At 38.5% G+C, this 24,465-nt stretch overlaps 1 protein-coding gene across 1 annotated transcript in view; it reads right to left on the reverse strand.

The window, feature by feature from the left end:
* Positions 1-12,406: 12,406 nt before the first annotated feature.
* Positions 12,407-24,465, reverse strand: part of spn-F (Protein spindle-F) — a 62,267-nt gene continuing 50,208 nt past the window's right edge. Inside the window, exon 4 of the mRNA XM_067158541.2 lies at positions 12,407-17,188. Coding sequence (XP_067014642.2) covers positions 16,728-17,188 — 461 coding nt within the window. The 3' untranslated portion in view covers positions 12,407-16,727. The remainder of the gene's footprint in view (positions 17,189-24,465) is intronic.

The raw sequence follows: 24,465 nt of genomic DNA on the forward strand, positions 1-24,465 counted from the left end.
CCTGTGGTCAACTGTTACTCACAAATCCAGTATGAGGTCTGATGATAATGCACCATCCTGTGGTCAACTGTTACTCACAAATCCAGTATGAGGTCTGATGATAATGCAGTCACTTGTTACACCATACTATTACATTTACCGGGCCAACCACAGCACCATTTTGCCAAAAAGGCAGCTATATCTAATTCAACTACTCATCAGTGTAAATAATTCTATTCCTAAAAATTCAAGAATTCAACAAAGTAATATACTCTCACTTTAACCAGACTTTGAAAATATATAAACTACATCTGTTCACCTCCAGACAGATCCCAAACTTCAATATTGCATTTTCCAATTATTCTTTAATGAATTAAAATTAATCAGATTTTTCTTAACTGAAACTACACACTGAAGAAAAATACAAAATGCAACTGAAGTGCAGATAGAAAATAGCTATGATCACATGGAAAATATTAATAACTTATAGCCACGGAAGCAGAGGCGAGTCAAATCTTCAGTCTATTCTCCTTCTTTCACCAGGCCACTTGTGTATTATAACTGGACTTGTAGAGCTTGGAGTTTAATTTGTGGAAATAAGATATTTTTCCTTCCAAAACAGGCAAATGGATTAGAAAACCTACACAACAATTGTGGGAACTTGATACTTATCTTTTACAAAAATGTTTTTTATTTTTTATCCTTAAGACAACTTTCTTTTTTTAAAGTGATTATCTGTAGACTCTATGAAGGCATGTGTCATGGAAGGTTAATAAAGAACCACAATTACGAGATGTTGTGGTGTGCCAGACTACATTCTCTTGCCATAAGCCATCCCTCTCACTTTATTTCAACTTCAAACAAAGATGGTGTGAAACTTCAGACCCTATATGATGCTTTCATTGACAGTAAGACTTAACAAGATCATGTAAACAACTTTTATTTTAATTAATGCAAATGTCAATCATGAATAAAATTTTATACTATTCCAAAGGAAATAAGAATAATTCAATGGATTCTGAAAATATGGATCAGTGAGAGTTGCCACATTTGATATTCCAAATAAAATATGTTTCTAGAAATGTACAAAATTTTGAAAACCACTCAATGACGTGATTAAAAAAAGAGAGGTACTATGTGTACTAAGTGAGTAATACAGGAACTGTTGTTCAACAGTATTATGATGCAACATTTTGGACAGCAGGAAACATTGATAGCCCCAATAGTAGCCACAGTACCATTTGGAACTGGACCAATGGAATCAAATGTCTGGGAAGAGTTGGAGAATATTTAAGGAAAAGAGACTTGCTGGACTGGGCTAAGCAAATAAGAGAACTCTTTTGGGACCAGTACGATGAAATGAAGGAGTGTGCAAAGGAAGACCAGGGAATTAGAAAAAAATACTGAGGGTAGAGTAATGTGAAAGGACCATATGTAGAATTAAAGCAATGAAGGTACTAAGAATATTTCATTTTATGGCTTGGGAAGATACTCTTCTTGAAGCACTATCTACAGAAATATACAATGCAAGGATTTGGAGATGGTGAATCTACTAAGATCTCTACTGACTTCTTTAAAATGGCGAAAACATCTCTGAAGACTCATTGTGTTCACTTGTTACCAAGCAAGTAGACTACACGGGACAGGTCATGGTGCTGTAGAAGTCTGGAAACGGGACAGAGCAGTTCTGACATCACAATCAGCAGTCCTGCAGATGGTTTTCTGTGTGTCTCATTTTCTCACCAGGAAAATGCTGGATCTGGATCTTGTCTTCCCTAACCCAGTATTATAGTATAAAATTAAAATTTAGTGCAATGTTCCAACAGTAAAAACAAAACTAGACAGAAAATCTTGTGACATGCAAAAAGGTCTTTGCAAGTATCCTTTTTGTAAGTGCCCTTCAAAAATCTCACAGTGTAAAGGCAATGGAACCCAGGTTCTTTTATCCTTGTACTGGATGAAATAACAATCAATAGGATCAAATTATTACTTTTTTGATCAGTCATTTCTGCTAGTGAGTGAGTAAGTGTGCTGATGTTTTGTTGACATCTATAGTTCAGGGAAGTATTAGAAGGCTGGAAATGTAGAAAACAGAATGCATGTTCTGTAGCTGCTGATAAATGTACAACTTCATGTAGGTACATGCTATAATATATTAAAGTCCAATATCTGAAGCAGAATATCTGGCATCAGCTGATGAGTCAACTTCTGTCACAGTCACTGACTGCCACACCCACATAATTTTTACAATATTTAAAGAATAAAGGTCTCCAAATCTGTGAAAAGGACTGACAGGACTGTAGGTAGAAGTGAGAAGATTGTGCATACCATTCCTAGGCAGTGTGGAAAAGCAATAACTCACTGCTTTCCAAACCAACATCTGTCACAATCCTTTTGAGTTCCTGTTACACTAATGCATCACACCATCAATCCACTAGTCGCAGATTCAATAAAGGACATACATAGGATGTTGGAAGAGCTGGCAGCTGCACTCAGACAGTACAAACTAAAGATCAAAGCTCAGAAAACAAGGACTGTGAACAAGAATACCACGAGAATTACTGCCAATATACAGCTACAAACATCTGTATTAGACCAAGTAAAATTATTTTGTTACTTGGGAAGCACTGTCAATGAAAACAACAGATGCACTTATGAAATAAACATTCTTTCCAAACCAAGAAGACATTTTAACTAGTAGGCACATGAGCAATAAGACAACGGAGGCTTTTGCAAAGTCCTTTATTTGGACTGCATTATTGTAGGGGTGTGAAAGCTGGACAGTTGGGGAAAAAGGAAGAAGCCTGGCTAGAAGCAAAGCAAATGTGGTAATAGAGGAGAATCATCAGAAGGAGCCGGACTAATAAGAAATCAAACCATCAACTTTTAAACTAGGTCAATGAAAAGTGGACACTCATTAAAGAGATGGAATAAGGAAAATAAAACTTGTAGGCCACCTGCTGAGACATAAGTTTCTGAAGTTTTTGAAAGATAAGTGCTGGGAAGAATAGGCTGAGGAAGACCCAAAAAATCATACTTCAAATATCTGAAGAACGAGATGAAGTGCAGGAACTACAAGGAAGTGAAGAAGCGGCAGAGGAGAATGGCTGCAGTGACAAGGCTCTGCCTTTAGTACATGATGATGGTGCCAATAGGAAATTTTTCGTATTTGATAACACAAAAAGTTTTGCATACAACACTTCCATCAAAATTGTCAAGTTCCGTCTTCTACGCACATGGTCAGCAATTACCTGGAGTTAGGATTTGACTTCCATCTTTATCCAATTGCATGTGCACGTGAGCAACAACACTAAGTCTAAGGCATTTCACTAGAAAGGACACAGTACTGCAACAACACTAATCAAAATCACGGATGACATTACAAGGGCTATGGACGAACGAAAACTGACTATAATTACCTTCTAGACTTCAGCAGTGCGTTTGACACTGTAAATATAGACATATTGTTAGCCAAGTTACAAAAAATTCACATGGCACATTCTGCTATTCAGCTCTTGGCCTCATACCTCAAAAATATACGACAGCGAGTTGTATCAAACATGACAACTACAGAATGGAGGACTAAGCTATCCGGCGTTCCCCAAAGTTCTGTTCTTGGACCTCTTTTATTCTTAATCTATCTTAATGACATTTCTTCTCATCTGAATGACTGCAACAATCACCTTTATGCTGACGATCTTCAGATATACTCACACTTTAAGTCTCTAACATTGACAAAGCAATCCACCAAGTGAACTCGACTTTAAATTCAAGGCTCGTATGCAAAAGAGAACTGCCTCTTAATTAACGCTAAGAAAACACAAGCAATCATAATAGGACAATCTAGGTTTTTAAATACGCTAAGCATCACACAACATCCTACTCTCATTGTGGTGAAGCTATACCTGTAAAAAACCTACGTGTTGTCATGAATGACATGTTAAACTGGAATGACCATATAACAAGTGTCTGCAGAAGGGTATATGCATCTCTCCACCCCCTAAAAATGAAACAATCCATTCTTCCACATAGCATGAAAATAAAACTTTTTCAAACTCTCATTTTTCTAATAATTTATTACTGTGATGTCGTATTAACCGATGCAACTGTAGAACAAACTATGAAACTTCAAAGGGCAATGAACTCTTGCATATGATTTATATTTTCTTTGAACTTTAGGACACCAGCTCTGGTTGGGATCGCTTCTCCAGGACAGCAAGACATCAGGCTGCTTCACGCACGACACCGCATGTGGCACATGACCCAAACTTATTTTTCTCAGCCGGGTGGCCCACAACTTTACTAGCAACCCAGTCAAGCGCAATAAAGCACAACAGGCAGACGCCTAGTTGGCAGTCGCCTCTCCACCACCACCAAACGTCTTATGTTTTCATCCCATGGGTAGATCTCTCTATCCCGGAGAAAGAAATATACGAGGAACTCAACACAGCAGATGCTGAGATTGTGAATGCATTCCGCTTAATAGATGGCCGCACCATGGAATCGTCAGAACATCTACTGGTACAAGTCACAGGTGAACAAGCTGAGCGCCGCCTCTTCGCTACCGGAGCCACTATAAGAATAAACTTTACGCCGTGATACCACCACCGCAGCCGATCTTAGAACAGCTACAAGCAGAGCCTGAATACATTCCCATCCTCCATGAGCCCCCAACCAGGATAACACCACTCACACCTTCTCTCCCTACTATAACCACTATCACAACCATCACAACTACTGCCAGCACACCTTCCTCAACCATAACCACCACCAGTACAACTTGCCATCCCTCCCCTGTCATGACAGCTAATCTACCGATCTCTTCGAACCCCCCCCACCCATCAACTCCCCATCTCCCAGCGGGCAACGACTGAAATGGCCCTACCAGATAACGCCGCCGACACACAATGTCGACCCAGCAGCCACCGTCTCCCGAGTCTACATACAGCTGCGTACTACGAGGCATCACCCCTGACGTTGCTGAAAGGGAAATAATCCAAGAACTTCGTGCCACAGGCGTCCCTGTAAAGCGGGCCATAAGGATACGCAGCAATCATGGCCCAATGTACATGGTTTGTCTACAACTACCGTCAGAACAAGATGTCCAGCAACTCATCACTACAGGAGCCCAAGTATTCGGTAAACACCACCGAGTGGAACCCTCCCATTCACCACCCCCACCCACCCGCCATCCATCAGTTACTGCACATCCCGCCCCCGGCCACCCCCACTCCAATCCCACCATATCGACAAGTCTATCCACCTCTCCCTCATACAGGCTCCCACCTCCCGCTCCCGCCCCCACCCACATTGGATCCCCTCCGCTTCCTTATCACTTCTTTACACAACTGTACAACCACCCTGCATCTTCTAACCTCACACCTGCTCCCAGCCATTCTCATCCCACCTTACCCACTGCCTAGTTATATTCACAATCATATGTACCAATAATAGTAACCTCAACAATATTGTAAAGCTCATCATACTCATCACCAAGAAATGTTTCACCACAACCATCACTCTAAATTGTAAAGCTGTATCACAAATATCCTCCCGATGGTATCACCACCTTGACGAAGGGTGTTTTGGAGGCTTGCGTGTTCAAATGATCCTTAGAGCTATGCCGGCGGGAGCATATGCTCCTGGTAGGGCCACCCAAGCCGGACAGGTCTAAGGTGATGATCCAGACTAAGAGTGATACCCTGGTCCTCCAGGTTGGGGGTTGGTACGTGGGGCTAACAACTCCACTACCACAAAACTACATATTGTTCAGAAACCAAATCAAGATAACCGGACGGTCCCAAACTTACGATGACTAAAGCGCGCTAAATGGCAACGATACGGATATATTGGAACATGGAATGTGAGAAGTATCTTTCAGGCCGGGGCTAGTAGAAAATTGGAGGAGGAATTACTTAAATATCAGATAGATGTGGCAACATTACAGGAGATAAGATGGAAGACAATTGAGGTGACAGATCTACAGCACTACATTTTGTTCAATAGTGGGGAGGAAGAAAATAGAATAGGAACAGGGTTTATGGTCAAGAAATCGGTCAGTCATAATGTGATTGAATATGAAGCAATAAGCCCCAGACTATGCCGGTTAAGATTGAGAGGGAGATTTGCCAACATATCACTAATTAGTGTCCATGCACCAACAGAGGATGCCGATGAGGAAGAGAAAGAACATTTCTATGAAAAAATGGAGCAAGTATATGACAAGTTGCCCAAGTATGATGTTAAAGTTGTCCTAGGGGATTATAATGCCAAAGTAGGCAAAGAGAAAGAAAACCACCCAGTGGCAGGATATCATAGTAAACACCAAGAATCAAATGAAAACGGGTGGAAATTGATTGACTTTGCCTTTAGCAAGGAGCTGGTGATTAAGAGCACATGTTTTCCCCATAAGGAGATCCATAAAGAGACATGGATATCACCGGATGGTCTGACAAAGAACCAGATAGACCATGTGCTGATAGATGCCTCCAATATAATGGATGTGAGAAGCATGCGTGGTGCAGACAGTGATTCAGATCACATACTGGTGAGGATCAAGTTCCGAGAAAGACTGGCAATTAAACCCAGGGACAGAGCTGAGCAGAGCAAGATCTATAATGTAGAACTGTTAAGGGATGAGAAGAAGGAGGAAGAGTATAGAGATCGGCTGCAAAGAAAGCTACAGATGGGCAGAAACGGAGATGTGGACATCAACACAATGTGGGAGGAAACCAAGATAGCAATAAATACAACGGCGCAGGAAGTACTTGGAGAGAGATGGAAACAGAGTAGAAATAAATGGTATGACGAGGAAGTGGGTAAAGTTCTGGAAGAGAGAAATCTTGCCCGACAAAGAATGCTACAGAGACCCACTCAAAATAATATTGCAGTTTTTAAAGAGAAACGGAGAATAGCATAGACATTGATAAGGAACAAGAAAAGAATAGAAGAAAAGGAGAGAGTGGATGAAATGCAGAAGAATTTTGAAAACAAACAAGGCAGAAAATTCTTCCATGGGGTTGGACAAGTAAAGAAGGGATATCAACCCAGAGTGAATATGCTTAAGGATGAGACTGATAGACTCATTGTTGGGAAAGAACGAATTCTGGAAAAATGGGCAAAACATTTCGAAACACTACTTTCTGTCAGACCAATAAATGAAGAAAAAGAAGGATCAGACCGTATGGGAACTTCAGAGAGAGATGAGGAGGGTGAATATGGAGATGAGTGTGAGGAGGAAGAGATGGATGAGGAGAATGGAGATGAGGATGAAGACGATATGGGATCACCATCGATTGAAGAAATAAGAGATATTATAAAACAATTGAAGAGCAGTAAAGCCCCAGGGAATGACCTCATAACAGCAGAAATGGTAAAACATGGAGGAGAAGTGTTGGTGAAGAAAATACACGAGATAATTAAAAAGGTATGGGAAACAGATACAATGCCGGAGGACTGGACACTAGCAAATATATGTCCTATACATAAGAAGGGGTCACGCATGCAATGCAAGAATTATCGAGGTATATCCTTACTGAGCATAGTATACAAAATCCTCTCTACAGCCATAACAAAGAGAGTTAGTAGTAGAGCGGAAAGAATTATAGGGGAGTACCAAGCTGGTTTCAGACCTGGAAGATCGACGATGGACCATATTTTCACCATGAGAATGACTCTGGAAAAGACATATGAATACAACGTTCGACTAGGGCATCTTTTTATAGATTTTAAACAAGCCTATGACAAAGTTAAGAGATCGACATTGTGGGAAACAATGAAGGAGTTTAAATTCCCACAGAAGTTAATAAAATTGACTAAGATGACCCTGGAGAACAGCAGAAGTCAGGTAAAAGTGCAGGGAAGTCTGTCAAGATCTTTCAGAACCGAAGAAGGCCTAAGGCAGGGAGACCACTTATCACCAGTGCTATTTAATCTAGTGTTGGAGAAAGCTGTAAGATCAGCAACTACTAATCCGGGTGGTAATATTTACAATAGAATGATCCAAATTTTGGCTTATGCAGATGATGTGGTGATATCTGCTAGAAGTAACGAGGCACTTACAACTGCCTTGAGGGAGCTGAAAGATGCGGCTGGGTCCTTGGGCTTGGAGATAAGTGACTCTAAATCTAAATATATGGTAACAGAGAGAAATGGAAGGAACACTGAAAAACTCCAAGTGGATGGTTACACCTTTGAAGCAGTAGATAGCTTCACATATCTTGGCTCAGTAATAACATCAGAAAATAAAGTTGAGACAGATATTGTAAATCGAATTAAGGCTGCCAACAGATCCTACAGGGCACTGAATCCCCTTCTGAGAAGTAAAAACTTAAGCAGGAAATTAAAACTGACTCTCTACAAAACAATAATTAAACCAGTGCTTATGTATGGGAGTGAGGCATGGGTATTGACTGAGGCCACAGAGAGGAGATTAAATGTGTGGGAAAGGAAAGTACTGAGGAAGATATTTGGACCGGTGAAGGAGGGAGATTTATGGAGAATCAGAACAAATGAAGAAATAAGATTATTGTATAAGGAGCCGGACTTGGTGACATCAATCAAAATGAGACGAATTGGATGGCTGGGGCATGTACAACAGATGGAGGAGGGAAGACTTCCAAGGAAAGCACTGACAGGACACCCTGGGGGCAGGAGAAGGAGAGGTCGGCCCCGGATGAGATGGCTGGAGGATGTGGAGACTGATCTGAGGACCGTTGGAGTCAGGAGGTGGCGTAGGCGTGCTGAAGACCGGGATGACTGGAGAGCTGTGGTCAAGGAGGCCAAGGTCCTTAAAGGACCGTAGAGCCATGGAGTAAATAAGTAAGTAAGTATCACAAATGTACTTCATAAGTATCACAAATGTACTTCAAATATGTATGTATATCTTAATAAAACAAACACAGAGCAGACCGCACCCCTCCCTAACACATAATATCTCTTTCACCCACCTCCTAACTCCCTCAATTCTATACAACCCCGTCACCTCTCCTGGCCAGAGAGAGGGCGACACCCTCTAGGTGGCTCGCCCCACCCCTTCAGGGTGGGGAATGAAAACTTCGATAGTAGTAGTAGGACACACATTTCCCCTTATTATGAGAAGCTATCCCGGCTGAAAATCGATCAACTAAGAAATCTACATACTGCGACAGTAATTTTTCGACTTCTGAACGAATCTACACCTGAATACCTATCCTCACATTTTAACTTCCTCTCATCTATCCATGGACATAATACCAGAACGACTTCTACCCTTATGATACCGGTTAGTTATTCATCTGTATACAGCCACTCCTTCCAAGTGTCTGTGGCAAGGCTATGAAACACACTCCCTGTCAGTATACGTAATAGCAGTTCAATAATCTCATTTAAATGGTCTTGTCAAGATTTCCTCTTAAATACGTGATCAGCTTGTATGACTGCTAGTGTGTATGAGTGTAAGTATGGTTTAGAGCAAGATGATGTAAATAGATAATATTAATCATTAAAAAATAACAATTATAATAAGTTATAATATTACTCCATTAATTCAGGCAGTTTCTACAGACTGTTAACAATGTTATTTTTCCAAATCATGTGACTATGTACTGTATGTTGTGGATAAGTGCAAGAGAGGGCCGTGAGCCCTAACTTCGCCAAATACAAAGGCATAAAATAAATAAATGTCCAGTAATAACACCATGATATGTAAATTACTGAGTTATCAGTTTATATTGAATATACATGCTTGTAAGGAGCTTCATTTTGTTATGTTAGTTACTCTGGAATGACCCAGTAGTAATGAGGTAAAACCACAATTATTTGGACATGTGCTCCAGGACCTGAAATAAAGCACTATTTGAAAGCATTTCCAGCAGCAATTTTAGAAAAGCTTGAGGAAAAGGCACATTTAGGACAGTCTCTGTCAATGTCCAGACTTAAATCTCTGGATCTCTAAATTGTGCATCGTCGCACATTAACTACAATGCTACAGAAATATACTGAGTAATATTCGTTGTAAAATTTTAAACAATTTTCAAAAACATATCATACCAAACCAAACCCCACGGCACTTAACGCCCTTGAAAGGGCTTTGGCCTGCCCAGCCCGAAGGCCTGCAGATTACGAGGGGCCGTGTGGTCAGCACAACGCATCCTCTCGGCCGTTATTCTGGGCTTTTGAGACCGGGGCCGCCACCTCACCATCAGATAGCTCCTCAATTCTAATCACGTAGGCTGAGTGGACCTCGAACCAGCCCTCAGGTCGAGAGAAAAATCGCTGACCTGGCTGGGAATCGAACCCAGGGCCTCCAGGCGAGAGGCAGCACGCTACCTCTACACCACGGGACCGGCATGAACATATCATGCATAGAACAAATTTTTAATAACTGAAATTATACAAACATTTAAATAAAAAGTTATTTATAATATTTTATTATATGACTTCACTCATTTTTTAGAGGAACTTTCGCTTATACTAATCATCGACTACCAAGGGATTAAGCTCGGATTTTGTTTTATTAATAGGGCGTAACTGTTTACAATGTGTTTCTTTATTACAATAAAATAGTAACAATTATCAATAGCCCAAACATCACAAATAGATAAATGAAAATATAAATAGGCTTATTTTTCACTCTCTGAAGTACATACTTAACAATGGTTTATGGTAATTACGACCACAGCAGAGTGTGCTATACGATTTTACTTTATTTTTTGCTGGTGATTTATTACAGCACTAACATGTTGAAGGTCTCCAACGATGCAAGGATGGGGAAGGCTTCGGGACTGAAAAAGTAGTGGCTGTGGCCTTAATTAACGTGTGCTGTTTGGGCTATTTATAATTATGATTATTTTATGAATAATAAAGAAACATATTGTAAATAGTTATGCACTATTAACAGTAGAAAACCATTTTCAGGGCCACCAATAGAGGGATTCTTATCCACCATCTCCCAAATGCAAACTCACAGCTATACGACCCTAACCTCGCAACCTCACTCGATATGGTTGTTCATAACACCATTCGTGTGTCGCTTCTGACCGGTAGAGCTTCCAAAAACATGTATTCTACATTGAAATATCACTTCAAAATACAGTTGGAACAATATATATATAATACTAAACTTTATGCATTAGTGGATCAACAAGAAGTTATTAATTTTTAACTCTTATTTGTGACCTTGCGAAGAAACTCTCAATGAATACACCAGAGCTCAAATGTTGAATAGGTTATGGCTGCACCTTAAGTGGAGGAATCAAAATCTCAGAAACAAGCTGAACTCCAACTGGATTCCCACCAAATTTCTTGAATGCTAATTGCATAAAACAAAGTCTGTCACTTAAATCTCATTATATTACGCTAATGAACGGTCATATACTATCAACTAAATCTACAATTCAGTGCACTTCCTCAGCTGACGAGGCGTTTTTATAATTCTATTACCTACTAACAAGAAAAATACACCACACAATGGATGGTGTTATGTAGGTATCACTTGACCAAGCGCCAAAATTGAATATTTTAAACGGCAACCCCTCAATCATTAAATTGAAGTTTTTCATCAAGTGACTGCCATTTCTGAGTCTCAATTATATATCAAATTGTAGGCATTTGTGAAAGAGGTCTCTAGACAAACATAATCAATATAACACATGATGTAGTATTTGACAGAATATTATCCTGTACTTAAATGAGCAAGAAAATTTGTTACAAAACAAAGTTCCACAGTCTACAAGGCATTAAAATTTTAAAAGTCAAATTGAATCACTAAATGACAATTTTTTTGGTTAGTAAGTGATGCAAAACAAAAGTACTACTAAAGGAACCACAATAAAGCATCAGATTTAAAATACAGTGGCGTATGCTGGGATCAAGACGTGGGCTACCAGTAGACTTAGCCTGCTGTGTTGTCAAGGCTGCTTCACAAGCTACTGCCCTGGCCATTTCCACTGCTAATACTCAACACCTGATCAGTCGAGAGGGTAGCCTAAGGTTTAGCAAATTGAAGTCTGGCTTTGTGGCTACATGGATAGAATGCTTGCCCTTGGTCTGATGGCCCCAGTTCAATTTTCAGAATCAACTCCCTTATACTGTTAATTCCCCTGGCTTGGGAACTGGGTGTTAATGACCTCTTTGCCATTCATTTTAACTGATGTAGATGTTGATTCCCATAGGGCTATGCACCAACTGATGAGCCCAACATAGCACACGTGGACGAAATGCTGGCAACCAGGAATGAGTTAGCTGGAAAATTTACAATGTCCAATAATGGACCATTTATGTTGGTATTCATTTTATCGTCATTAGGTCACCACCAAGCCTATACAGATACCATGCACCATTATTATTATTATTATTATTATTATTATTATTATTATTATTATTATTATTATTATTATCATCATCATCATCATCATTAAATAAAAATGTTGAATTTTATAGTGGTCATACCATCTTCACTGGTTAATTAACTTCGTCAGGAGATCAATGGTGGTGTCCGACCCATGATCACAGGTTCGATTCCAAGCAACAAAAGAGAACACTAAACCTGAAAGATTGCATTTCATTTTAGCAGATACTTATTTTTAAAAAACAAACTATATTACTCCTATAACAGCAGCCTTGCAGTGTCTTCCTACAAGGATGAAGAAGTAAAAGGGAGTGAAATACCAGCACACTGTTATCTATATAATTGTCAGAAGGATGAGGTGAGGAAGTATATATGATGAGCAACGCATGGTTAAGAGTTAGCAGTGGCGATCTGATGATCCCTGCGCCTATCAGGCATACAGCAGCAAGCCGCGTGAGGTGAGTCGAGGGGAGAGGGACGAGAGTCTGGGCTGCAATATCGGTCTCCGAAGCCTTCTTCTCAGAAATATGTGCGACGTTTTTTCTCATTGCTTTCGAAGTTTGTAAATGGAACAATGTGTCAGATGTTTACATTATAATGTGCTTTGGAATTCCATTATTCTTAATTGAGGTTTGGGCTTCACCGATAGCCTTGGTAGCCCTCAGTATACACCACTGTTAAAAAAAATCATTAATTTTTGGTGCTTGATCAAGTGATGCGTAACACCATCCAAGTATCAGAGAACAAATATGTTAAAATATGTTCTTCTTTTTGGGTAAATTACAAGATTCCAATCGTTCACTTCTTTTAACACACTTGTGAGGGTTAGAAACTATCAATTTATCACAATGAGCAATAGTGCTCCATCAGTACTGACAAAATATACATATGCAGGGTCCAACAGACGAATCTGATTATCAGTACAACAAATATGGGGCTAAGTGCATGATAAGCTGAGTCACATCTCTTATACTTTCTAATCAATAACGTGCAATGTGAGTTTTCATAATAAGATGTATTCTTAGTGAAAATTCTCTGCTTTGTTTTCTGTGTTCGGTATTTCTGTCGCACCCTGCAAATGGTCAAGTAATTAGTTTAATATTCATAAACATCATTTGTTCATGTTCTTCACCAAAGTATACCAGATACTTAATGGCTATTTAAAGATATTTTAATTGTTTTCTGATCACCTATGCAAATCAGGCTATACTGATAACCCACTGTATATTTGGAAAGTTAAAGAAAGGGTCAAGGAGTTTTGCCATACATTCAAAAAGTAATATCTTTGGTTACTAAAGATGAAACTCTTTCGGTACAGGTTTAAAGCACAATTACATACACTTGCTTATGGGCCACGACTGACAACTAAAAAAGTAAATTTGTGTCTTCAGACAGAGGTGATGCAGTTCTTTTCAGGCACACCCCCAATGGAGGTGAGCTTTTTGTTCCTACTAAACCACATAATAGCCCTCTTATCAATCTTAAATTTATGTTAGTACTGGGAATCTAATCTAGGTTCCCAAGGACGGTAGTCAATAGTGCCAACAGTTACATTACGGAGATGTATTACTGACTGCCTACTTTAAGTCTCACTTGACTGTGGTCATTACCATCCTCATTGGGTAGCTAAACTGTTGATCTCATTCCAGACCTTTAAACCAAGGACAAGTTCTTTAGTTAACTCAGCCCCTTGGGTAAATAATACTGTATTATATGAGCTCAACTACCCATTGTGGTACAGCCCCAGCATTTGCCTGGTGTGAAAATGGGAAACCACAGAAAACCATCTTCAGGGCTGCCGACAGTGGAGTTTGAACCCACTATCTCCCGGCTCACAGCTGCGCACCACTAACCGCACGGCCAACTCACCCGGTTTTCTTTTTTCCGTTCTCAATATCAATCAAGGCAACAGTAGCCAACATCAATATCAGTGCTCACAGTATCAAAACTGTAAAAATCTAAGACAGATTAAAGCACCAAAAAATATCATTTTGCCAGATGGATAACAAGTGTATACACCAGGGTTCATTTACATGCTGATATGCAAGACATGACAAGCTAGAGATTACCACGTTTCCAAAATTTCATTCCACTCCAATGACCTCAGTCATGATCAAATCTTGAAGAGGTTACCACTCAACGATAAACCATGGTTAAGATGCTTTGATCTAAGAGATACAACTAAAAATGTAAAGTGCTAAATTTTGTTAGCAAATAAATTTATGAAAAAAAAAATAATTTAAAAGCGCACTTTAATGATTTTTCAAGGAAATAAAACTGCAGTCCAGTTAACACTGCCCTCAGCCTGATATCGAGAAAGCTAGTGATGTTACCAAAATATGCTCGCTTGAGAGGATCCCTACTTTAAAAAATCTACTCCAACCAATAGAAGGTTGCATATACAATAAAAAAGTCAGAAAACAAATGGATCACCTGAGAAATATTGTACTTGATAGCATAATTTTATTTTTAAGTATTTTGATTAGTGCTTCCTTATTTCCCAAAAAATTGAAGTCTTGTAAACAATTCAATAGAAGAGACATAAAATTATTTCCTTTGAGCTGTTTACTGCTGCTTTGTGAACTGTTTTACAATTATTGAATTTTAAGGTACCAATTATGTTCTGAAGCTTTTAGGGAGGAGAGCTGGTTCGCTACAACCAGTTGTTATTTTTTGCTAGTATCTTCTAACGGAAACTTCAACGGTTTATCAAGAGATTCTGACAAAGATGCCACTTACAAAGCAGCTGGAAAGTCTGTCACATAACTGAATGTTCTCCGGGCTCATCCTGAATTTCAATGTTTTCAGGAACGTGGTACTTTTGACAGAGAACCTGGATGAGGCTCTAGAAGATGTACGTCTGAAAGGCACAACAGATTCCTGATCTTCCAGATTTACAGGACTGCAACATGAGATTACAGTTGGATGAAGACTACAAGAGGCTAATATGAAGCCAAGATGTCCTACAACAGGATCAAAGTTCTCATCGGAGCACAAAGAACTGCATATTAGATTCTGTGAGACAGAACAATGGAACAGAGTTATTCTCTCAATTGAGAGCTGATTCACTCTCACGTCTACAGATAGTCATGTATGGGTCTGAGAGACAGAAGAAGATAAGTACTTCAACAGCCTATTTCTAGCAAGAAGTAGTTCCACAATGGTGTGAAATGCATTAGCTCCTAGCACTACACTGAACTTGCAATCAATGACAATGACTGGACTTGACAAAAGTCACCATATAAGCATGCTTCTAATTCACATAGTAAATTAAATAATAATAATGGCTGTTTTTAAAGCCATATATCTGAAATGACAATTTTATAAATAAAAATGTTAATAAGTGTAAAAAATAATAATTTCACAACCAAAATGCAAATGGTGTTGTTTAATGTGAACAAACTTCATACTGTCTATATTTTATGCAACAGATTCCTTTCTTCAGAATATTATGCAGTGTTAAAATTCTTGTATTCTTAACCGAATCTAAAATCTGAGACCAATTTTACTGGCATGAATAAGACTGAAACTGTACAATAAACAGGAACTTATAACTAAATTTATAAGATCACTAACTTCAGAGAAATTGATTACCATAAGGACAGCACTAAGGACCACATAAATAACTTAAAGTAAGATACTTTTAAAAATATACATGAAACTGACAAGATACCATATCATCATGGAGCAACTGATTGTAAATTTTACAGGCTGCAATGGTACGGCACAAAACTGTACACAAACAGCGGTGACAGGGAAGGAATAGAAAGGTGCAGAACAGCAGAGAATCATCTGAACTTCCTGAATTAAATCAAATTGCTCCTGAAATTAGTATTGGCAATTCAAAGACTTGAGAATCAGACAAATTTTCACCTATAATTTGCTATGATGGTGGATGTTATTCAATGTCATGATTTTCCTGTTCTAATCTTGCATTATTTTAAATCTCAATACTTTCTTCAATGTTTCTGAACAATTTTCCTTAAAATAGATAGTAGGATTACCATTCCACTAGTAATGTGAGAAGTGAAGGAAACAGAGGCATATGTGAAGTACATTGAACATATCTATGAGAGTCTTCACTGTTATATACTGTAATTTGGGAATGGAAAACATTACGGAAATAACTCCCAATGTTAAGATCTAGAAATAAACTGCAATCCTCCATGATCTACCCATGTCATTTCCATGACAGAATTTAAATACAAATTCCTATGCTAAATTAAAGCTTGTTGGTAATCAGGCATTTCCATATTTTTCTAAAGATGGAAAACATAAAAATGATCAAAACTTATAATGAAATGAAAGAGGTAAACCCACATCCATTCTTGCAATAATCTTTCCAAATACCAAAGTGGGATTAAATTACATTTTTAAAAGTGAGGCAAATAAATTTAACAGCATTCATACATTAACATAGTCATAAATCATTTGGAATTATTTCAAAGTTATCAGTTATAGAATCTGCATCATCTTCTGATGCAAAATGACTCATAACATGATGGTGAAACTCTTCAAATGACTTGCTAATCTTAGGAAACAACTTGCTGCAAAGTGGACACATCCACTCATCAGGTACTGGCTGCTCCGTGGCGGAGCCCCGCCATGTAGGCATGGACGTTGTAGTGGTGGTTGTAAATGATGAGCTCCTTTCAGAGATCCTCTTTGGGGCGGTTGACGAACTCCTCCTGTTGGTAGGTGCAGAGCCCGGAGGTTCAGCAACTTGTTTAAGTTGACGCTGAATGTCTGCACTGTATGAGAGATTTCCAGCAGCACCCCAAGTACGCAAACTTTCCAATTCCACAACTTCAGCTTGTGTTGTCTTTTCAGCTGGAGTGGAGGACTTTGACCTCTCCACACAATGACTGCACATGAGTCCTCCTATAACAAGAAGATGAAGTAGAAAGAATTTTCATATTAGCAAAGAGACAATCTATGACATCCTGAAGTTTAATATTTGCTCACTGACTAGGTTTCAGATTTATTGGACTTTGTCATAATATTCCATTTAGCTAAAAGTGTCTTGGTGTGAAGATTATTATTAAATAAAATGTCCTAACAGAAAGAACAAGAAAGTAGAATTAGATTTCAAAACATTCTTCATTAAATTTTCATAATTTGACCCTTAAGTCACGTGTGGTAAAGGACAGTATAACCGAGAGAGTCATAAAGCTGGATAAACACAAGAAAAGGAAAGAGACAATAAAGATGAAGGTGAATGAGTACATGTAGCATAAGATAAGGAAGACTAGACAAATAAAGGAGAAATAATAATAAATTTTATTGCGCACAATGTGCAAAATTTACATATTACATCAAGTAAATTACAATTCACTCAAGGAGCACTTTGTTCAGAGCAAAATTGCTTCAGAGAGACTGTTCTCTTCTTGCACTTCATTATGTGATATGTATCACACTGTTCTTTGCACAGTACACATACACACTCCTGGCTGGCCCGGTGGTAGGACTTCTTGGAACAGATACGGTGATGAAAGCCATGTATTGCAAAGCGTGTCACCAAATGTCTCAACTCATATTCTTCTTTCATCCAATCCTTATTTATCAGTGCGTCTGTACTGTAAAAGCTTTCCTCGATCGAGTCCCTTTTCTCTCGTAGTTCTCGTAACAGCCCCTCGTATGCCGGAGTTTGCTGTAGAGGCATTTGTAGTCTTAAATCCTCTATCAAGAAGGTTTCCAGTGCTAAAACATATACGTCCCGGGACCGGGTGAATTTAGATACCCCTAGAACCCTCTTAAGGTATCTCGGTTTCATGCTTTCCAGTTCTCGTAGCTGTTTACATGATAGGTACTCCCATATTACTACTAATCCGTATGTGAGCGTTGGTAGCACTTTGACTTGGAAAAGTTTCATGGCCGTCTCCAGCAACATTCTTTGCAGATGTTTGATTTCACTTATGCTTCTAAGTGCAGCAGCTAATCTCTTCTTTATGTGTACTGAGAAGGTCGTCCCGGAGACTTGTAGTGTGATCCCTAGATACATAAACTGGTTTTTTGGTGTTTATGTGTGTCCCCCCACATACAATGTAGTCACCTTTCGATAAGTGTCCTCCTCTCCTGAATACCATTAATTCTGTCTTCTTTAGATTCATCCTTAGATCATCGTCATCCACCCATTGCGTGACAAGCTCCATTCTGTTTTGCAAATCTTTTATGTTATCAGCGGCTAGTGCCATATCATCCGCATATATATATATATATATGTATCCTTACATTTTGTGCTCCCTCTTTGATTTTTGTAGGGAGATCCTGGGTCAGCGCATTGAACAATAAAGGGCTCAATGGGTCCCCTTGTAGCACTCTGAAGGTCTGATCTAACCAGTCTGATTGGGATACCCCGTCACTGATTTGCACTTGGTTTTCCGCTAGTATATTAGCTATTAAATTCGTCATATCCGATTGTCCGACGAGGCTTTCCAGTTTCTCGATTAATTTACTTCTATTGACAGTGTCAAAGGCTTTGGTGTAATCAATGAAGATTACATACTTCTTCCCGTGGGCTTGTGTTCTTTCTTGTATGTCCTTTAGCAGGCAGCTCGCCGCTATCAGGGTGGATCTCGCTTTCCGGAATCCAAATTGTTCATCAGGTAACAGTGGTTCCATCAGGTTACTTATTTTCTGTGCTAATAGTTTGGTGAGTATTTTAAATGCCACCGACTCCAGGGCTATCCCTCTGTAAGATTCTGGTTTGCTTGTGTCCCCTTGTCCTTTATATAGCATCTTTATGACTGCCTTCCGCCATGCATTAGGTATGTTACCAGATTCCACGCATTTGTTCATTAGCATTGTCTACACTGGTTCTAGGTACAGTAATGTAGCTTTTAGGTGCTCTGCGCAAAGTCCGTCTATTCCCGGTGCCTTGTTTACCTTGCTTGTTGAGATGGCCTTTCTCACTTCCTCACTTGTGAAGACTGTAGTTATTTCTATCACTTTCCTCTCCTCTTTAACTTCGGTCTGGTTTCCTTAAGGGCTAACACACCTCTCATATGATTCTCCCAGGTCTCCATGGGTATGTCTGCTGGAAATCGCGGCTGCCGTGGTCTGAGTGCCTTATAAGGGTTCTTCTCAGCATCCTTTACAAGCTTTTCGTCTTCCTTTGCCCTAAATTCCCGTTTTTTCAGCTTTAGTAGCGCCTTGAATTTCTTCCTCGCTGTCTGGTAGCATTCCAGGTCTCTTTTGTCTTTTGTTCTCCTAGCTATGTGCAATTTTTCTAGTGTAATTCGCCTTTCAATGTAACACTCCTTGTCGAACCATTTTTTCGCTTTCCTGGTGTCCTCCCTTGGTGCATTTCCTTCTTCGATGAATTCCGTTATTCCTGCTATGGCCTCGTCCAGATTTCCCTCGCTGATATCTTGTAGTATGCGTGGTATCTTACTAGTGTTCTCCTGGAGCATATGTGGGTCCAACCTTCTTTGTATCCTTTGTGTTTTTATTTGTTTATTCATGTGTGTGTGTGTCTTGAGTGTCGTTCTTACTGGGGAGGTATGAAAAGATGGCGGACAGTATGGAAGCGCGAATCGAATGTGCTCTAAGAAGTTTAGAGAACATCGCAGAAGCAGGAGGCTACCTACGCAAAGACGTAAAGGAAAACATACATCAAGAGGTGAGTGTCATCAGGGAATGTTTTATAGCAATGAAATGTGCCATAGGCGATAAGAACGAGTATAAGGAAATGCCACAAAATGAGGTTAAGGAAAAACAATCCTATCAGATAGAAGGGGGAACAGACAGCCAGTCAGAGGGACAACTAGCGACATCTGTTGGCTCAACGCATGAAACTACAAGTCGTAGCAGCCTGAGCCTGAAACTTAGCACCCAATCAGGACAACTAGCGTCATCTGTTGATTCAACGCACGAAACTACAAGGAGTAGCAGCCTGAGCCTGACACCTAGCACCCAATCAGGACAACTAGCGTCATCTGTTGATTCAACGCATGAAACTACAAGGAGTAGCAGCCTGAGCCTGACACCTAGCACCCAATCAGGACAACTAGCGTCATCTGTTGATTCAACGCATGAAACTACAAGGAGTAGCAGCCTGAGCCTGACACCTAGCACCCAATCAGGACAACTAGCGACATCTGTAGGCTCAACGCATGAAACTACAAGGAGTAGCAGCATGATCCTGACACCTAGCGGGAAAAGCCAGTACGGAGCAGACAGTCGATCAGAGGAACAGTTAGAGAAACCTACCAACCCAACTCAAGACAGTGCAAGCGGCAGCAACCCGAACCTGACACCTAATGGAGAAAATCAGTATGAAGAAGACAGACGACCCAAGAGACAACTAACAACATCTGTTGGACCAACACGGGAAACTGCAAGTAGCAGCAACCTAAATCCGACACCTAGCGGGGAGACCCAATACAGAGAGGACGGCACGAAGGCAATCAGTTCAACAATGATAAAGGTGTTTTAATTTATTCCACCTATTCAATACTTATATTATCACGTATAGTTGTTACATAATTAAATTCTTAGTTACATGGGACATGTTTCGCCCTCAATTAAGGGCATCTTCAGCCTAAATACAATAATCAAAAATACAACTAAATTAAAAGTGGACGTTAAATACAATCATCAAAAATACAACTAAAATAAAAAGTGGAAGTTAAAAGTTTAGTCTGTTCTTAAAATTCAGAACAATAAAATTGTGAAAAATGATAAAATAAAAAGATGCTAATGGAAAACTGTCTTATGATTAAACTATAATCTTGTCAGAGACTAAAACTTCTATTAAAATTCGAATTAAAACAGTTCATATAAAATATTGGAAAATCAAAGTGGTAGTAATAAAAAGCCAACGACATGAGGGCGTGTACACAAGCATAAACTTGATTGTCATGAATACAATCTTTTCAAGGCCGTTGATGAAATTCGTAGTAAGTAAGGCAGAAGCGTCTATTGAAAAATTGTAAGAGGCCGTTAGCACCGGTAGGTAATAAAATGGCTGAATCCTTGCCAGAAAATGTCAACAGATGCAGAAATAAGTTTTATGTAAGTGGAAGTTGTTATTTCTTAACTACTGTTGAGTTGGTTGCTGCCCGTCTGTTGGCTCTAAGTCTGGTGTTATAACTGTGCTGCAGAGGCGGTAGCGAACTCGGAGGGGAAGGAATAGGGGAGTGCGGAAGGGAGGAGAGGATGGGTGGAGTCAAATGTGACGAGGCTGACAAAGGGGCGGAGTCAACTGCATTGCTGGAAGTAGGCCTAATATCTGTAGGTATGGGAGGAGTATTAGGGTTTGAAGAATGAAATATATTAGGTATCCTAAATTTATTCGAACTAACTGACTTTAATAATTTCGGCATTAATTCATGTAACATACTTTTATTGTCCGTGGTTTCATTGAGATTCTTTTGCTTATTGTACGTCTGATCTAAATAGATGTATAGACTTTCTAATTCATTCAGCATTCTTCCTTTTTGTATGTTTCTAATTATCGTTAAGTCTTTCTCTATGGATTCAAATCTGTGGCCAGTCTCCCTCATATGCAAACTCATCGCTGAGTATTTCCTATGTTTTTCCGCGTTAACATGTTCCATGTATCTTGTCATAAAATTTCTCCCAGTCTGTCCAACATATGAAAAATTACACTGAGTACATTTAAGTCTGTATACTCCCGATCCTAAATAACGATTCTTATCATAATTAACTTTTTTATGATTAAAGAATATGGACTGGTTAGTATTAGTAGTTTTAAAAGCTATATTAAAATTATGTTTCTTGAATACGCTAGTAATCTAGTGTATAGCTGGATTATTAAAAGTGAATGTAGCATACTCAGTTTTTTTGGTCTTTTCTGGTATCAGATTCGTAGATAATTTGTTCTTAATTTTATTGATTAATTTGTTGATCATTTCTATTTTGAAACCATTTTGTTTAGCGAGGTATCTAATATAATTCAATTCTTTCTTCAAATTCATGGGAGATAGAGGGATTCTAAATGCTCTATAAATTAGACTGTGAAAAGATGCTTGTTTATGTGAACTCGGGTGTAAAGAGGAATTGTTTATAGTTGTAGATGATTGTGTCGGTTTTCTAAATATTTGGAAATCAAAAGTGTTAACCTTACGCGTAACTGTTATATCTAGAAAATTCAATGAGTTATCGACTTCGTCCTCTTTCGTGAATTTCAAATTAGGTTCGATTTCATTTAATTTATTTAAGATTTCTTGACTATTAGTGACATCTTTGTTTATGATTACAAATGTATCATCTACATATCTCAACCATAAATCTATTCCTTTAATTTTTGCTATTATTTCATTGTGTTCGATTGAATCCATAAATATGTCGGCAAGGATGCCCGATATTGGGTCACCCATTGCTAATCCATTCTGTTTATAAATATTATTGTTAAATGTGAAGTAGTTATTGTCTAATACGAACTTTAACAATCTAGTGAATTCTTCTACTTCCATTTTACTAAGATTACTGTGTTTACAAATATTATCATGAATGATATTAACAGTTTTATCTGTCGGAATATTCGGGAACATATTCACTACGTCATAAGAACACATCATCTGGTTTGGAAGTACGCCAAATCCAAGCAAAATGTCACACAAGTCAATGGAATTTCTTAATGGTTGTTTATTATTAAAAGTGTAATGTCTTTTCAAAAAATTGTGAATGTATTTGGAGACTTTATACGTGGGAGAATTACGGCAATTGATAATCGGACGAATCGGAATATCTTTTTTATGTATTTTGGGCATAGCTCTAGTTTCCGGGAGCCTAGGATTCATATTGACAAGTTTTAATTGTTCTTGTTCAGTAAAGAGAGATGTGGATCTTTTAAGTAAGGCTTTTAAGTTGCGTTGAATTTTAGTTAGCGGATTTTTTGTTACTAATGTGTATTTATTATTATCAAAAAAATCTTCAGTTTTTTTTTATATATGTATCTTTATCCATCAAAACGATCGCACCCCCCTTGTCAGCCTTGGTTACTATAATATTGTTATCTTCAATTTTCGATTTCATGTTTTTTATTGTTTTCTGTTGTTTGGGATCAAAATTGGAATAAATTTCTTTAGCCAGTCTGGGTAATTTCTTCTTTAACTCCAATCTTACTTCATCTTGTACATCGCGTGGGAGTTTTGATATGTTCGCCTCCGCTTCTGCAACTGTGTTAATGATATCTATTTCTCTATCTTTATTAGGCCAATTGTATTTTGGACCCCTTTTAAGTAGGTCATTCTCTCCTTCCGTAAATTTTACCTTGGTCAAGTTAACTACCGTGGGAGTGACATTGTCCGATGGGCCCTTAATTTGTTCTTGTTTCGTTTGTTTACTACGACGTATTTGTGTGTCTATTAAATGATTCAATTTCTTATTCAATGTATCCTGTTTCTTACTAAGTGCGTATGTTAATTTGTGTTCCATGTGTTGATAAAAAGACTGCCATTCTAATGGGGCTAAATCCTGTGTCACCGCTAAGTGAACGTTATATAATTGCAAATTCAATTTGGACTTCTTCCTGTAATATGCCTTGATTTCATTTTTAAGCCATAATTCATTTACCTTATTTTGGGTTACATTATGGCTTGGATTGCTTATGTTCTTACGTTGTGTTGATTTTAGAAAAGTAGGTACAAGTTTTAGTCTCAGACATTGTTTAAGAAAAGCTAAATCTTTTCCTAACTTACAAATCTTCATTTTCAGATTAAGAAATTCCATTGACTTGTGTGACATTTTGCTTGGATTTGGCGTACTTCCAAACCAGATGATGTGTTCGTATGACGTAGTGAATATGTTCCCGAATATTCCGACAGATAAAACTGTTAATATCATTCATGATAATATTTGTAAACACAGTAATCTTAGTAAAATGGAAGTAGAAGAATTCACTAGATTGTTAAAGTTCGTATTAGACAATAACTACTTCACATTTAACAATAATATTTATAAACAGAATGGATTAGCAATGGGTGACCCAATATCGGGCATCCTTGCCGACATATTTATGGATTCAATCGAACACAATGAAATAATAGCAAAAATTAAAGGAATAGATTTATGGTTGAGATATGTAGATGATACATTTGTAATCATAAACAAAGATGTCACTAATAGTCAAGAAATCTTAAATAAATTAAATGAAATCGAACCTAATTTGAAATTCACGAAAGAGGACGAAG

This window comes from Anabrus simplex, chromosome 1 (genome assembly GCF_040414725.1).
Source record: "Anabrus simplex isolate iqAnaSimp1 chromosome 1, ASM4041472v1, whole genome shotgun sequence".
Taxonomy (NCBI): domain Eukaryota; kingdom Metazoa; phylum Arthropoda; class Insecta; order Orthoptera; family Tettigoniidae; genus Anabrus; species Anabrus simplex.